Source organism: Pelodiscus sinensis, chromosome 6 (genome assembly GCF_052426305.1).
Source record: "Pelodiscus sinensis isolate ZL-2025 chromosome 6, ASM5242630v1, whole genome shotgun sequence".
NCBI lineage: Eukaryota > Metazoa > Chordata > Testudines > Trionychidae > Pelodiscus > Pelodiscus sinensis.
The window spans coordinates 43,883,502-43,902,267 of record NC_143057.1 but is presented as its reverse complement, the minus strand read 5'-3'; the positions used below and the strand labels follow the sequence as shown (position 1 = coordinate 43,902,267).

Below are 18,766 nucleotides of genomic sequence, written 5' to 3'. Positions count from 1 at the left end.
AGGTTGATGAAATGGAACTCCTGCGAGGAGGTTGTGTGGTCTGGTCCACCGCTCCAGGGTTGATATAACGGCAGATGTTGGAGTGTCTCGGGTGCCAACCTGGTGCCTCGAGGGAACATACACAGATGCCAGTCATTGTTGTAGACCCCGAACATGCAGCCTTGCATAGTGGACCACATAATTTGTGGCTGACATATGGCCCATGAGTTGTACGCATGTGAGGACAGAGACCATAGGGCTTAAGGTAAGTACTGCAATTAGATCTTGTATAGCTTGGTACCTCTGTACAAGTAGGTAGGCTCTCACCGTGGTAGAGTCCAAACGCACTCCTATGAATTCTAAATTTTGAGTAATCTCTTCAGTGTCTAGCCTTTGTGTCTTGCTGACAGAGGACTTCAGTGTCCAAGCATGTCAATGTGACCCCTCTCATACTGACACGTTAAAGAAAAGACTTTATTCTGTAAACTCAGTAGAATCCCACGTATTGAAGTGGGAATAACAGGATTTTATTCTGAGGGATCTTGTTTTTCAGTTCTGCATTGCTCACTCATGATATTTCCAAAGTATTTCCCCATGGTAGAATATAGCAAAATTCCTCCCTGGGGCATTGTAACCCAAAAGGAAAATGATCAAAGAAAGAAATGTACCAAAAGTGGGGACAAAATTGTACCCATGTATTAGGAAGTCAGTCAGTTACTAAGCAATAAGCAGTACGGGCTGTGAGTGGTTTATTTGTGGCTTAAGTAATGACATCGGGGCTAACTCTGATTGACAATTTCAATCTGACCCATTCTACATAGATCTTATGTTAGAGCAGGAAAATCTTTCACACTCGCGATATTGTCTAGAGATAACGAGGATCTCCAGCCAACATTTAAAGAGAAATGAAAAATCCCAAACCAAGCCACTGAGCATTAAATATATTTTCTAATCAAATACATCTTTAGAACTCACCCTCAGTAAAGAACTGTGTCAATTATTACACAAAGAGTGAGAGCCATTAAAAGCACAAATATGGTCACAATCTTAAACTGCAATAGTCAGGCAACACAAATCCTGACTGTCAAAGGCACTTTGTTTTTAAAACACTACATCCTTCTTGACATCCTGGCAAATATGTAATAGCGATCACATATATACAAACAGTATAATCTTTTAGATTTTATGACAAGGCCAGGAAGTTTCTATTACAATGTTATTTCTTCCTATACAGCTCCTTCCTATACAGCTCCTAAGCATGGTATAAACAGTCAAAATAGCAAAAGCACCTCATAAAATTAATCAGGACAAATTTTACTATTTCAGGGGACCTCTTCTCTCCAGTCCCCATATCAGATAGCAGGTTTTAGAAAAAGTGAAGGTCAACCTCCTCTTTCTTTGCTGCTTTAGATAAAGAACAAGTAGAAAACAATTCTGTATTTAGCTGTCTTTCAATCTCCTCCCCACTTTTCAAGTCTCACTGTGCTGAGGAGAAATTAAGAGCTCAAACCCATTAGAAAAAAAATCACTCCCAAGTAGTGGATGATAAGCGGCTGACACAGTATAAGGCACCAATGAGGAGCCTGGAACCAATGCCCCCCAGCAGCAACTGAAATTACTTGCAACAAACATGCACAGCTGTTGGCTCCTGGAGCTTTTAGGGAATGAGGGCTGCTGATGGGGGAAATGCTATTTGAAGAACCCAATAAATCTTGCACTTTAAACATGTACTTAGGAGAGCTAATGTTCCTTCCAGAATTGTGTGTACTCCTCAGGTGGCTGAAAAAGCCCCCCTACTTTTCATGCATCAACAAAACAGGCCCAAATAGCAGCTACTGGTGCTAAGTTAATTATCCTTTGGGCGAACTTAGAAATACATCCCAACATATCAACTCTCCTGTGGCAAACATGAGAGTGTCAACCTGAAGAATATTGTCCCTACTGGAAGCCTTTTTTCCTCCATTCTCTTGCCTCACACCCAGCTCTGCAATGTCCTGAGTCTCATCATTGGAAACTGAAGGATGTGTTATCAGAAACTACTTTTTCAAGGTTGCCAATTGGGAGTGGGAGGAGAGAGTAGTTGCCTTGGGGCTTTGGGCCATCATTGTGGCAGCAGCAGCAGCAACCGTCAGAGTCCTTTAAATCACTACCAGAACCCATCATGGTACGGTCCAGGCAGCGCTGAGTGCTGGCTGTCCATAGCCCCTTCTAAGCCACATTCCCCCCCGGCCCAGCAAACTCTGTTGCCAGACTCACATGGGTCTATTCCTACTCACTGCAGCCTCAAAAAGATCCTAAATCCCTGGATTTCAAATGCACCAGGGATTAATTTGATGCAGTATGTTTAAACACAGAACAAAATAGAAAGCTGCTTTAATCTCATTTAAAATTTAACATACCAGATTTTATTTTGCCTTTCATTTTAAAGAGAAAATTTTGGCACTATAGGTGTTAGGACAAACTGCATATTCCTCTCTTAAGCCTCAGTTCAATGTGTGGATCTCATGTCTCTAAAACACAGGCTGAGTACGTGTGTCATTCATATATTTCCCAGTTCTTTGCAGTGATTCAATATGAAACACCCCAGTGTTTTCTTATGCAGTGCAACATGACCTTGGCCCAGTTAAGACAGCTAGGCACTGGGACTTCTTGTCCTTAAGCAGGCTGTCTGGAGGTATTTGCAATCTGATGACAGAAGCTTGCAAGTGTTATATATGTAGTATTAAAAGATACGTACGTATGGTGAAGAGGGCTACTGAACGATTTTTGCCAAAGTCCCAGCATGCTGACAGACATTTAGCTGAGGAACTGTTCTGAAAAGAAAGCACGCTAATTCCCTTTTCTATTAATCTAGAAACTGTCTGTCTGTCTTTTCCTGACCAATTCTATTTCTCCAATATACTCTACAGAGCTTTGTTCCATGATGGTGTTTGCTAATAATGCTCAATGACAATCTGCACAACAGCTTGTCCTAGAGTTTCAGAATGGGCTTAATCACTGGGAAGGAAACAGAAAGATAGATATTGTATTGTATGTAGTTCATCTGTACTTATAGATCTGCCAGTATTTTATGGCATAGGAAAGATCAATGGGCTGAAATTATTTTGTTCTAAACGTAGTTCTCACTATTTCAGGCCATCAAGCATCTTGTATAGTTTATATTAGTGTGACTGGATCTCTGTCAGAGAACTAGGATGCCACCACTCTAAAGTCTTGTTTTCACAGGCAGACTTCAGGTACAATGAAGCAGTTGTATAAAAATGGCAACGTGCCACCCATATGACGTATGATATTATGAGCTTAACCCGTTACACTCACATTTTCTGCAAAATCAGTTACAGCCTCATTCCTTTTTCTTTTCCCCAAAAATCGACCACCTTATGATTTTGAAATACAGGAGAAGAGTTATGAACTGATAGAAATGCTATTCAATTGGCTGAGACAAGAAAAACTAACAAAGCCATTTCCATCTGCAATGCAAACAGCACAAATTACAGAAAAAACAAGTCACTTCTGTAGGGAGGAAGGAAGGGAAGAAAAAAAAACTCTCTAGTAAAGCTAGTGGGGAAATGGAGTATAAAACTGTTGGTTTCATCTAAATGCCACTTTTTGTATCACTGAGTCTACCATAATTCAGCTGGACAACATACAGTTCTATACAGATCAGTTCAGCATCAAATAGTGACAATCACATCTATCCATTCCTTCTGCATATATACTGTAAATGGTTTCTTAAAGAGATTTCTATCCCATCATCTTTGTTATTGCTTACAGACCATTTCCACGACTTGTGGCCTGTTTGGTTTCATAGACCATATTAGTCCCTATCTAGAAAGAACAAGAAAGCTAATTATGGAAATAGCTCAAGAAAGCTGCCTGCTAGTGATTACCAATGTTTGTGACACAGCTGTAAGCTTTTTCTAATGTCTCAATAGAATTATTCAAATTAATTAAATTATTCAAATTATTTTAGTAAACTTCTAAACTAGATTTTCTCAGAACACTGCTCAGACATGCTCAGCCTACATAAGCATATTAAAAAGAGATAATATTAAGGGTATTAAGTTTCTTAAAAATATTAACTGACCTTGGGCTGTGGGCACACCTAGAAAGTCCCAAGTTCTGCACAACAAAAGTAGGTTTGTTGCTTTTCCCTCTCCTTACAAAGCAATCCATCCTCTCTTCCCAAATTGTAAACACAATCGCTGATACATAGACATAATGCTCTCTAGAAACAAGCAAGCCCATGCATACATATAGTTTAGATGGTATTTACTGTTAAGCTAACAAGCTAAACTGTGAGGCTTCAGACAGATGTAATGGCAGGTCAGTATTTGATCCTAAGTTCATAGAAGTGTGACTATTAAGCAGGAAAGGAGCAATAAAGTGGCAGTATTCAGTTTTGTAACTAAAAATAAAAGGCATCTGTGCGCAGGATCAACTGGCCACTGAAGGGGAAAAAATACTGCTCTCTGGTTTGGTTACTACTAGTAGAGACTACAGATTTCTTTATAGCAACTTCAAAAAACATGAATGGGGGAAACCAATACATCTAAATCTAACAATGCATTGGGGGGGGGGGGAAGAAAGGGCATAAGGTTGGGTCAGGGCAGTGTTTCTCAGAATATTCCATGGGCTCACTTTGGGAAAGCAGCTAGCGGGCCCACACCACTTTGCTTACCTAAAAGGTCTGTACTCATGAAGCCATGCGACGCCCATTGGCTTTGGTTTGCCATTTTCAGTCAAGGGGAGCTGTTGCAGGGCATGTAAAGCTGCAGTCTCCTAACAGCTATTTTCTGCAATACTTAGCCATAAAGTCATTAGTACTTAGAATGTGTGTCATGGGATCTAGGGATGGAAGCAACTAATTGACTAGTCAACACATTAGTCAACTAGTTGCTCCCCTCCCCCACACTTGCTGCCTCTATCACAAAGAGGCAGCGGGGGGTGGGAGGGAGGAGCAAGGGGAAGACGGGGGGGGGGGAGAGCTGGGGCTCCATGGGATGGGACAGAGGTGCAGTGGTGGCGCTTCCTCTTTGAAATATACAAGAGTCCCAGCAGGGCTCTTGTACATTCCAAAGGCAGAACACTCACTATTCCTTATTGACTAATCCAATAGTCGATGGAAATCCCATCAACTATTCAATTAGTTAACTAATCGATATTTAACATCACAGGTACCAAAGCCTTAGCCCAGAAGGAGAACGTGATGCAAGTAGAGCTAAAGGGAACAAAGGATTTTAATTATATTGGAAGCCATCTGGATGCCATATTTAATCCACCAACACAGTCTACACTATTTTGCATGGATATTTTGGTTCGGCTACGCTACTGGGTTGTCTCATGAGCATTGTGGTATCATTCCCTTATGTCCCCATTCTCTTTTATGGGCTGGGCTTGCCAGCTGGACTTCATTTCCCGTGATGCACCACAGGCAGTCATGGGGGATGTACTGTGACCGAGGCCTGCCTTACTACTTTGCCATGTTGCTTCATACAAGAGGAGAGGGAAGAAGGAGACAGAATAGTTCTTCCATGTAATTGGCTATCACTTGCCTAACTGCAAGGATGCACTACATTGGGGCAGCTGAATTACAAAGACGCTTAGAATATAGAAGACACTACAACTGTTTGAAATGCTTTTTAAAGATGTATTTTACACGCTCATTTCACGTTACTGCACAACAAACTTACAGGTTTGGGATTACTGTGCACTCTCCAAACATCTCTATGTTTGAACTGTAACTGGGAAATATTATTGCCATGAAATCACCATTTACTATCAAATATGTCCTACACCAGGCTATTCAACTTTGGAAGCCCCAGGGGCCACAATGATACCTCAGAACACATGCCAAGGGCCGCAACTTAAGCGTGGTTGCATATACATACAAATATATATGCAAATAGCTTATTTTACACAGACAGGTATGAATACAAAGATTAAGGCAAGACTATACAATGCACAGACTCCATTTAAGTCAGTTCTGCTGATATTAATAAGATGCAATATTTACCCGATTCCCATGCATATGACAGCACTTTTAATAAGCAATGACAGTCCAGGAATTTAACTACTAAAATGCATATCAACAGAAGACCATTATATTGACTACTTTTTTGTTTTGGCTCCCATCCGTGGGTCACGTGTTGAGCCCCGCGTAAACCCAAACTGCATCGCGGGCCGCAAACAAACAGGCTGCGGGCCACACATTGAGAAGCCAAGCCCTACATAAATAGGAGGTATAAACTGTTAAAAGAAGTAAGCAGAAATCCTAGAATGGCATGATTAGGGATAGTACCACTAGACCAGCAGTACATAGTACATCTAGCCCCAGAGACACTATTCAGCTATCACAGCCAAGGGCAATTGTGTTATGCAGATTTGATTCTAAACTGATGACATGTTCCCTGATTAGTGACTGTTAAACTTAAGTGTTTAAATCAGCCCATAGCTGTGTGAAGCACATAGGGTGTACTGCCACCCACTGGTGTCCCTGCAGCCTCAGGAGCAGCTCCATGTGATCTAGGAATACTCTGAACCACCACTCAGCACCCTGCCATCGGTGTCCTGCTCTAGCAGGAAGGAGTGTAGTTCTGATAGCTTCTTAGCTTGCTTATGAACTAAGCCATGGCAGCCCCACACTGAGAGCAAGGCAGGAGCTTAACTGGGCCTGCTGTGTCTAGTGGAGCACATTGCAAAGACTGGCTCCCCTCTGCTACATAAGATGTGCATGAAAGGAGGAAAGAAACTAAAAACCATCAACTGCTTACAACTTTCTCAATATGCTGCCTCAACACAGTTTAGAGCAGCCTAGGTGTTGCTCTAGCTGTTTCCAAACAGCTGCAGTCCCTTAGGGAGTATAAACAAGCTGAAGTCCAGTCCAGTCCCAGCCATTTCCTACACCCAATATGCCTGTGCATGAGAATCTGGAAGGAGGAGGAGATAGGAGCCAGTTACATTAGCTTAGTGCCACATGGGGATTTCCTTGATGCCAGGAAATCCCCAGCAGAGAACTTTAGTTGCCAAATGGTACAAAAGGGAACAGAACAAGGCAGCTAATCCACCCCAAAGTACTGATTCTAGCCTCTGTCTTTTTTAAATCATGTTTCACCTTAAAGTTTAAGAACAGGTTAGGAAAAAACCTTGTCAGGAGCAGTCAAGTTATTACTAAATCCTGCCCTTAGTGCAGGATTGGACTGGATTGAGGTCCCTTCCAGTCCTACATTTCTATACAGTGCAGTGTGCATGTGCAGTTATGTTCAGAAGAAAAATATTGGCTGGAATAGAAAGTGTGGTCAACTGGAAAGAATAAGGTTATTTCTTCACAAATTCATAAAGGCTTCAAGAAACAAACTAGATGGAGTGGTCTGCACTGTACTCCCATATTGTGAAAGGCTGAACAACAATAATCAGTTCACCTGCAGTGTTTCTGAAATTCAGGAAAGAGATTTATATGTCCAGTGACACACAGGACAGAGCAGTCTATATTATACATGTGAGCAAGCTACAAAGTAGTTCAGGACCGAAACAGCCTTAACACAATTGCACCCCATTTCCACACATACTGGACTCAAGACCTTATTGTATTAGATATTCTTTTTCGGTACTGGTTTCAGTGTTATGCCCATGCTGCTGTGCTGATGTTTAAAAGGAGCAATCTTTTTTTAAGATTTCTCTGTTCTTTATAAAAAGTATTCTCAATCTGCCCAGAGTGATGAAAGCTGCCACGAGCATTTGTTTTTCTCTGTTCTTGCCCTTACCTAGCTCTCCACACGGCTGACTAAGGTGAGATTATTTAGATTCCTCATTTCCCCCAAAATCAGCAACACAAAAATCTGAAATTGAAACACACGTACACACTGTCTACACTGCACTTACATCAGCAAAACTACTATGGCTTAGGGGCATGGAAAAACACTCCCATTCTCCCCCGTGACATAAGTTTTACTAGTGTAAGTGCTTGTATGTACAGCGCTATGTCAGTGGGACACGCTCTCCCCCCAACACAACTGCTGATCGCTGAGCTTGTATTATTTCAACATGAGAGCTCTTTCCCATCAGTAAAATGTGGCTACATGAGCACTCTTACACCAGCACAGCTGTATCCATACAGCTGTGCCACTGTAAGTTGGCATATGCAGATATCGCTTTAATTTATTAGTAGGAGAAATTAATACTTTTATATTCCTTCTGTGCTAGAGCGAGGTCACTTAACTACCGTACTAAGAAAGGTGAACAGACTAGATATTTTAGAGACAAGTTTGCCTAATAGAAGGATCCATGTGCCATGCCGGTTTTAAAGAATTGTACCAGTTTAGCATACTGTTGGTCTGATCATGGCTCTTCTCCAGCAGAAGGATTAATGTAGATAATTAATTCTTAATAACGAAGAATTTAGTGCACTTTCAGCTGTCTGCTGTAAGACAGGAAATGACCATGTTCTGCATACAAAAAACCCTTAAAAACTGAGACACTTTTCTTTTTGCTTTTATGCCTATTATTTTGAATGCTTACATTTCTAACACTCACCTTTTGAAATGTTAATAAAAGTATTTGAGATCCTGTAACTATGTAGGTTTAACTATAACAGGTTAGTATCCCAGTTAATCAAATTTATATACTAATAGCTCGGCTAAAACCTTAGACTGGAATCCTGCAATTCCATGTCCTAGTGTCTTCACAGCGTGCACTTATTGTAGTTTGAGACATGAAAAGTCCCTTCTTTGGATATGTGACTGTGTAAACTAACATTCCCTTTAAAGGACTGTGCATGTCTGTGATCTGTTGAGTGGTAAAACTCTAATGGTAATGTTATCTTAGTTGTACTTCTTAAAGGTCTGTTAAGTCCTTGGTTTCACCTTGTTCAATAAAGCGGAGATTGTGCTGCTTTTGTTGAGGTCATAATTGTGTTGCAAAGAAAAAAAATGTGAAAGCTCTCTGGTGTGCCGTTAAGTAAAGCTACACTCCCTCCCCCAAAAAAACCCTGAATTTAATTTTATGTTTACTTTTTTCCTCCAAAAAAAAAAAAAAAAGGCAACCCTAAACTCAAGGCCTAGAACTCACAATTCACTGGCATGAAATAGAAACACTACAGCTCTTGCTTTGATCCTATCCTCCCAAGCTATTCCTCTTCCCATTATAGAGCTCCTGACATTTCATTGGCATTCATCTGTGATTAAAATATATCCTAATTCCTATAAATAGAAAAATCTGTTTCAATACTAATTAAAAATAAGTCTGACACTTGGAAACTGATAAACAAAAAAATAAAAAGCTGAAATAAACAGCAACAGTTGAAATGTCACCTGGCAATTTTTTTTAAAAGGCCATATGACAGTTTAGAGTTTTTAAATTAATGTTTGAATTTATAAAGGGCTCTAAAATGTACTCCAATGTCTAACTACGCATTTTATGCTAACAAACATGAGCCTGACTTAACTTTCTTCCATTTTAATTACTGCCTAAAAAATTCCAATTACAGTAAAACTCCAATAGTCCGGCATCCAATAGTCCGGCACTCCTGATAGTCCGACATCAAAATGGCAAGAGCCTAGTGAGCGAGCTTCGGCAAAAAATGAGTCACAAGGGAACAGCGGCAGCAGCTGAACTGAGCAAAAAGGGTAAAAAAGGCTTAAAAAAACCGAAAACATTACAGTATACTGTATACAGTATGTACAATAAAAAGGGTTAAGAACACTTTATATACGGTATATAATGTATATAATATATATATATATACATATATATAAAACCATCTTATAGTACCTCCTGATAGTCGGGCATATTTGAAAATCCGGCACCACCTAGGTCCCATAGGTTCCGGATTATCGGAAGTCTATTGTACTAATGATAAACCATGTACACTGACCATCTGTGGTGTTCAGCTGGATTTTTTTCATTTACATAGGCGGAGTCAAACATGTTAAGTTTGAGAGTGCTCCTTAATTATACTGGTATGAATATATTCTCAATAACTAACCATTTTTTGTTTATGAACATCCAATCAGCATCTACACAATACATATTTCCTGAGTTGGTTTAATTTCCTCCATTTTCTCCCAAATGTTCTCTCTGAACACTGTCTGCTTGGGGTCCAAAGCCTGTAAACATTTACTGCAGTGAATACGGCTTCTACCATGAACAGTCTCATGGACTTAAATTCTCTCAGAGTACTAAGTCAATAGGACTATTGCACAATAGTAGTAAGTATTATTAAGTTTTGGAATGGATGGGAAAACATGGTATCAGAACAAATTGTGCTTTAATGGCTGTAGTTCCCAAACAGAGAGTCAGGGTGAAGCACTATGAGCATCTTACTATACATAGCCAGTTGAGACTGGACACACAATAAAACAGTTCTTGCACTAAGCACTAAGGCTACGTCTACACTGCAGCAGTATTTTGGGATACTGGAGGTATCTTGAAATAGCTATTCTGCGTCTTTTGAGTGCGCCTGTTATTCTGAAATATAACGGGCTCGCTATTCCGACATCCCTGTAAACCTCATTCCACAAGGAGTAAGAGACGTTTCGGAACAGCAATTTATTTAGAAATAAATGCTGTGTAGACGGTGCCAAATTTCAAAATAACCTACTTCCAAATAGAATTGAAATAAGATACGCAATTGTGTAGCTCAAATTGTGTCTCTTATTTTGACCTACGGTGCAGTGTAGATGCACCCAAAGCGATTACTGATCCACAGTTAACACTCTGTCCACAGTAATAAGTGTTTGTAGAGTGGGGCCTGTAAGTTGGCAAGTCTTGTGTATGAACTTTGTCTTTATACTGGTTTGTAAAGCACATCTATGATACATTAATAATAATTTCTCCCATGACTTAAACACGTATTGTAATTAATGGACGCAGCTGTAAAGATCCTTAGAACTCATATGCCATGAGCACAGAAATCCATTTACTCTCTTGTAAAAGCACAATTATATGAGTAAGGCCTGAGATCTAGGTAAAAGCAAATAATGGGCTATAACAGAGGCAGCAGTGACGGGTGGCAGGTAGGAGCCGGTCCACGAGGGGAGCTAGTTTAAAAACCAGAGGAGGCAGTGCATTGTTTCCGGGGGGGAAGAGGAGGGGAGGAAGGTGTCCAAGCTCTCCGTGGACAGAGCTGCTGGGGGGGAGAGACAAAGGAGGCTGCTGAAAAGCTCCCTGGGGAGCATTGGACCCACTGCAGACACAAGCTGCTGCTTCAAAGCAGCCTCTGCCTACGAAGAGCCAGGGGCCCACCGCAGGCAGAGGCGGCTTCGTGGTAGCCTCCCCTGGCCTCAGCCTCCTTCTCCCCCCGTTGCTGCCTCTGATGGGGGAGCAGGTGGCACCGTGGAGCCAGTGCTGGAGGGAGAAGGAGGCGGAGGCTTATGCTGGCTCCCCCCAGCTCCAGATTTGCCCCCTCTTGTATCAGAGGCAGCAAGTGGGAAGGAGGGCAAGAGATGTGAGTTGTCGAGAAGATTAACCAAGAAGCGTAATCAGTTAATCATCTACTCGACTACTTGTTCACATCCCTATTCTGAGGTATGACACCTTATCAATATCACATAAGTTCCTGTATACAACATGCATATCTGAAATAAGCATTTTAACATTTGAGTGCACATACCTCGTAAAGGCATGGCTACCGTTGATACGCACACACACAGAGGAGGCTATGCAAACTGAACATACTAATTATACTAGATAGTCTAACTATAGTATAAAAACCTCAGTGTATACACAGTACACATTAGTATCACACAGGAACGCAGAGTAAGGCAGACATACTATATTTTTACCTTCTTTGGCAGTACATATACAAACAATTTTAGAGCTCTCTAATGGGGAAAGAGAGCTTGAAAAGCTCTGGGTCTTAATAGCCTGCCAATATTACAGTCAGTAACACAATGTATCTGCTTAATATTGCGGTGGGACTGTTAATGAATTACCTCTGCATCTTGCTCACCAAGATGGTACGTTTTCTCTAAGCACTGCAGAGTTCTGAGACATAATGTCGTCTTCTCCTCCAACAGACACTCTAGAAGTAAAACCAACTGGTCCGGGAGAAGCTAAGAGTAAAATAAACGTATCGTCAGAATAAAACTCTACTTAATAGGCAATGAAATTGACACAGATCAAACATGACAAGGTTAGGGTATCCTGTGTAATTCTAACATGCATTCGACATGTGGGAAGACCTAGTTGATTTTGGAAAAAAACTCAGAGTTCATGTTGTCTGTACTTTGAAAGCTCTGCTCTGGGGTCTAGTTAAGACTAATTTTCTTTGTTTTTTCAGAAATGATCAGATGAAAATCATATTTTCTTATTCAAACATTATTGTGGCTTATTAGACTCTATTCTTTATGGAATACATATGCTAAGTATTCTATTTTGTTGAGATTTGGTAGGGGTAGAAACAAAATGACAGTTTATAGTGCATCACTCCAGGAGGTCACCAGACATATGAACATTTAATTACATGAGGGCCTGTTGATTATATAAACAATTTCACTTTATTCTGGCAGTGTACAAAGAAACATGATATAAATAAGTGGCATGCAACAAAATTAAGATTGCAACAGCACATTTCCAGTGCAAAGAGTCATAAGTTATACTTTCTCATACCAAAAAAAAGGAAAAGACATATTGTCCATGTACCTATTGTGCATGTATATTTAGCAATTGTACCTCTAACATTTTTTAGATGAACCACAGGTAGCCTGACGAGAGAAAGCACAAGAAGCCTGATGTAGTGAGTGCTTAAGTGCTTCATTTAATAGGCTTATCGGATGAACAAATAAATAATTCATGGAAAGCACAAAGTGAGAATACACACCAGCTGCCAGGAAACATACTGAAAATTCAGGGTTCTGGAAGTCCTATCACAGGTTCCTTGTTTACTCAGATGCTACCCTCCTCCCCAAAACCCATTTTCTCCATTCTGGAACACCAAAAGGGGGGGAGGGAGGAAATCAAACACTTACGTTTTTGCATGCAAAATACAAACCCATCATTACTCAATTCAAACAGTTTGCAGATTATTATTATTATTATTATTAAAGGACAAAATCATACTCTTCCACTCTAATTCCACTTTTGTCCCATTTTAAGGTCAGATTTTGGAGCCCCGTGAAGGTCTCCCTTTCAGTCTAAGGCCGCCTTCTGCTGTTGTGCTGCCCACCACTCCTCCCTGCCTCCTTATGCTTACTAGGTGCCAGACAAAGGCAGATATTAAAATGTAACTTTCATCAGCTTCTCATGAAAACACTGCAGCCAAGTTGGAGTGTAAGGTAAGGGCACGTGTAATCCAAGCAATTAGCTGGGGATGAAAAAAAGATTCCCTCTCGCTTTGCCTTGGACCTCAGGAGGGATGTAGCATCAGAGAATTCCTAAATGTTTCTCTATTATTTTAATGACAGCCCCTTACATATATAAAAGCAGCACACTGGCAACAAGACCACAAAGCGAAAGTTTTCTACTCAAATCGTAACCTGTAAAGCTTTGGCAGATATCACCAGCTAAACAAGCAATGAGATATCTTCATTCTCAGACTGACATTGCTTGGCATTAGCACATAAATCAAATGCTAATAAGAAGGGACATAAATCACTAGCATTTTAACAATTTGTTTTCCTTACAATGCATTCTTTTATTATCAAAACTGTATTCTCCGGGTTTGAAAAAAAAAAAAAAACACAACTTGTTCTAATTGGAACATTTTCAAAGTAACACTCAAATCTGCCAACTGCAAGGAAAACTGAAAAGTTAAAAATAGTAGGAAATGAAAATATTTTTAATATTTCAATTTAAAGTCACCCACTAAAATGCCAACTTAAATGTTTGTTGTTTAGTCCAAGAGCAGCTGCTTCAAGTGGTGGGGGGTGGAGAGAGACAGACAAGAAAGATGTCTGGGAATCGGCTCTGCTTGGAAACCGAATTTATTTTGAATGCTAATAAAATTTGAAATGGTGCAGAACACCACGTGCTTATTTAGAAAGCTTTTTCCATCAAACACGAGGATAATACAGCCATCCTTATAGTTCAGAAACTGCTGGTAGTTGTGGTTGTTTTGTTTAAGATTCTTCACGAAATATGACACATGAATTCACACACAAAGTGTTATTACAAATAATGTTGGGGAATCTGATTCAGGTCAACAGAAGCATTTTAGTACACAGAAAAACCCTGAAACATAATTTCTTCTTTTCTCAGTGTTGCAAATTCCTGAGATGGCACCCTATATGCCAGGTTCCAGCTCTCAGCATATATTTAAGGCCATATTATGAGCAGGAAGTGAGACTACATGGGCATAGCTAAAATAGTTTGTTCTCTCATTCGTTTTAACTAAAATTCTGAGTGTACATATTTCCTCAGTATTCCCTGTCTCAATAAAAAGGACGTTGCCTAACATGACATTTAGCTTGCATCAAGATGAAGAAAGTTCAACGAAGTTTCATTGCAAAAACCACTACAAAAATCCCCATTTTATTAACAGATTTGTTCTGTTCTCCCCTCCCCCTCAGGTGAAATGGCATGATTTACACTATTTTGTAAATTGTTTTTGCTCTTTTGTTCTAAAGACCTTATAATTTCAGGACACCTTAGTAAATAAATATATAGATGTCTAAATCAAATGCATTCATCCTATTATTTTTGTTACCTAGTCTTCCCCGACCTCAACCCTGATTGAGATGTTTAGTTCAGCCACCTGTTGTGTCTCATCTTTACTCTGTGAACTTTAGGGGCCAAAGACCCACATGTTTGTACAGCACCTAAAGCAAACAGGACCCCGGCTTGGTTGGATTCTTGATGCTAACATAGCATAAATGTTAAATAACAGTAGTAACAAATTGCATTCCAAGTACCAAAAGTTTTTTTTTTTAAACTTGAAAAAATTTAGTTCTCTGACTGCATATTGAATACATAACATTCAGTAGAAATACTGTATACAATATAGTAATAGCAAAGTTCGGCAAGGCAAATTTTATAATGCTACTGTTTATTTCTACCTGGACGAAAATACAGTTTTCTGCATTAAAAAGCAAAAATTCTAGCCAATAAGGGAATACGTCACCTAAAAATGCTCATTAGATATGATTATTAAAGGAGAAATCTTACATCAGAAGTGTGGTGAGATTCAAAACAATCTTTACAATGTGAATTAATACAGTTGGTGCAGTAGTAGTATTGTGATGACAGACACGTCATGTATGAATATTTTAAAGCATATCGTTCTAGTCTCAACTATTTATAGCAATAAAATTAGAGTATTTTCCCAGGGTTTTTTGGCTGATTGCACGTCACTGTACCAAACTACAAAAGGAGAATGAATTAATATATTGTGATCAAGCACACTGGAGCTTTTTGTAAGGTTTCACACAATTAAACAATATCCCAAGGTCATTTTCCTAATATTGTGACTTATTTTGCTTGTCTTGCTTTTAAAGTTGCTGTTCATACTGCCTCCACCAAGGGACTACATAATTTTGCTTTCTTTTTCTGATAGAGAGCATTAGACATTGCTTCTTATTCATGGCCTGGTGCAGTGGCTTTTAAGTTTACATAACTAAATCCTTAACTTTGAAACAATTTTGAAAAGACGTGTCACAGCAAAGGGGGAGGGGGCCCAATCAAATGAAAAAAAGACAACATTCTTCCAGAAAACAACAGCAGACTGTCACTGAAGTAGCTTACACAAACATTATGTCTCTAAATACTTACATTCAATGTTTACTGAACATCAGGAGACAAAATAAAACCGCTATCTTGTATTTTATTCACAGTCAATGATAATTCACTGTACTCCAAATAGTAAATCTTATAACTTTTAATAGGTTTTTAGAAAGTTTGCACAAAGCATCTTGGAATCAAATATGAATTTTCTGACCACCACCCATAGCCGTAAACACGATAATGAATCCTGCCTCTTCAAAGCTCTCTCAGTGCAGCTAGAAGGTCATCAGCCTCACATCCAAGACCACCCACATTAAAAGAGACTATTTGTCAATTCCCCTATTAGCATAATGCAATAAATGCTACATTCATCATTTATACTAGAAAAATGTCATTGAAACATTTGACTACTGACCTTTCACAGCCATGAAATGTGACAGATATAGGCATTTGTGCATCCACAGCACCACTGCTTGTGCTGAACCCCTAAGCCAGGATACAAATCACTAAAGCAGTACAGCTGGTATGCTGAATATCCCACTTGCTTCAGCCTACACTTGAATGAAGTCATTGAAAGCCTCCTTGGAGGGGAAATGCGCCTCGGACTAATGCAGCAACCGATTGACAATGGCGTGATTTCTATTATTACCCCATTATCACACTGGGATCTGTGCCTAAATGAGCATACTTCCTCCCTGATGCCATTTCCTTTTATCCTGGCTGTAGTCTAAAAGTGGATCAATGGGAGTAATACATATGATGTCACTTCAATTTACAGCTACTGCCTCCCTCTCTCTCATACACAGATAGATCAATTCTTCCCTAAAATGGTTAAGAAATGCATGGGGAGACTCTTCTCCCAGAAAAAAGTCCTCTGCTATATTTGTCTGTTACTACAGCAAGGAAATGTTTATACTGAGTGAAAACAAGGGGTAAAAGAAAAAAGTCACTACTGTACACTGAAGAATGCTGGCTGAACTTCAACACAAACACAGCCCAAAACAGAATTAAAAGCTATTGACCTTTGAAAATTATATGGAGGTTTGTTGTTTCAGAAAGACAATCAGATCCAGCAACTTCTCTTTGGTTGAAAGCAGCACCAGAAAGATGGGATTTAAAAGAAAAAAAATGTGTAAGATTTCTCAAAGTCAAACAGAACTCCTCCCCGCCCTTCACATAAAAAAACCCAATCCACAGCTCTGCTAGTAAATGCTCCCCACAGACAGAGTTTCCTCATTAAATGCAGATAAGAAAGCCCTGCTACTGGTACAACAGAAAAGATTTATAGGTCCTGGCCATCTCAATCTCCACTCTGAACTGGCCAACCAAACAAAAAGCGACTCTCGAGTTGTAAACTCTCTATAGGGATAATTTGGCTTCAGGGTCACTTTCTGCTGGCAGCAATTAAACAAACCAACTTTCTTAAAACAAATTTCTCCCTTTTCAGAATGTCCAGAAGAAATAACACTGAGAATTCAAGATACTTATTTCACAAAAATTTAGACAGACCTTGTCACGGTTTACTTTAAACAATAATTCTTAAATGCTGTTATTTATCTGTGCAGTCACTTCTTTTAAATGAAAACCGGCAATTTCCCTTCAGGGATGAAAATATGCTCAGTATCAAATAGCATGCAAATTCAATAAAAAAATGTCCACACACAAACAGCTGCTAAGCTAGTATGTTGTGGTACAATGTAACTTAAGAAATTCTAATTCTTAGAGAGCTAGTCTGCAGTTGTATTAATGCATAAAAACATGTAAGAAATCTGCAGCTGACCAAAAAATGCTTTGAACTGAATCACAAAATAAAAATGGCCCATTTCAGAGACTACAAAAATTGAAAGGGTGCACTCTGACGTAAGAAACCATTCTGGTTAGTTTTGTTTAGTTCACCGTTTACAAAATATATCTGACAATATAAACCTTATCACCTCTAAAAAGTAATATTAATACTCTATATTATTACTGTTATTAACTAGGGATGTAAAATCCCATTTAGATGGTTAATCAGTTAAACATAGTATTTAACCAGTGAACAAATTAAAGGGGATGTGTGTGTGTGGGGGGGGAGGGGTAGTGCAGGAGCCGCTTCAGCATCACTGGGCTGGAGCGACCCTAGGGCCTGCTGAGGCCAGACTGGAGCAGTCCTTGTCAATGGTGAGCCCCTTGTGGGGCTGGAACAGCCCCCTGCCTGCTACACTGGTTAGTCTCTCACATTCTTATTAACTACCTTTAAGAAAATGATAAATATTTCTCTCTATAGCACAGCCTCATCTAACTAAGATGGATGTGATGGAATTATCTCCCACCTCCCTCATCATGGATTACTCTCAAGCATTTACTGGAGTAACCTGACTTACTTAATACAGTTGCATACAATTTTTTTTATATGGGAAATGTACTAACATTTTTGTTGATGAGGTATTCTCATACTATATTAATATCTAAGGATTATCACCAACCTCTTTGAAGAAAATTATGAAAATATACACTCATCAAAAGTCAATGTATGATACATTTAGAAATATTAATTTTGTGATAACTAAAAGATCACTAGCTATAATAAATATGACAAATTTGGCATCAAGAGTAATTTGACTAATATAGTTGCATGAGCTTTCCAAGTACTTTCAGATCTGTAACAAAAGTTTTCATTTTTAAGAGTCTTACATAATTTACTTATCTACATGTATTATATGCCAGAACAATTCAATAGGATTTATTTTCTTCTTTATCCATATGAACATTGCTAGGTAAAAGGCTTGCAACCAGAAAAATAGTATAAAATTACCTGCACAAAAAAAAAAAAAAAAAAAAAAATAAATCATCTGGATCTCAAAGACTGTCAATGCTTCCCCTTTCAAATGAAGAGGACAAAGTATGCTAGATGTTAAATACAGTGCGATTGACAATATACAAGCAAAATCTTACATATGGTTGCATTTTATGGTGGCCACTGGTGTGTCTGGAAAGATTTTTTCAAATTATGATTTTCTCTTATGTGTTCAACACTATTAGCAAAGTAACCCTGGACAGAGAGGACGCTAAAAGGGAACTGTGCTCTTTGGAAAATTTGGCCTTTAATTCTTATATTAATCAGTTTGCATTTCCAAAACCAATGGAGTACATC

The 18,766-nt window shown here is 39.2% G+C and overlaps 1 protein-coding gene across 6 annotated transcripts in view; it reads right to left on the bottom strand.

The window, feature by feature from the left end:
• The window catches only part of AOPEP (aminopeptidase O (putative)), a 354,788-nt gene that overhangs the window by 23,532 nt on the left and 312,490 nt on the right, over positions 1-18,766 (bottom strand). For all 6 annotated transcript variants that reach the window (XM_089779254.1, XM_089779253.1, XM_025177848.3 and 3 more), the window contains one exon: positions 11,910-12,029. In XM_089779254.1, coding sequence (XP_089635380.1) covers positions 11,910-12,029 — 120 coding nt within the window. The remainder of the gene's footprint in view (positions 1-11,909; positions 12,030-18,766) is intronic.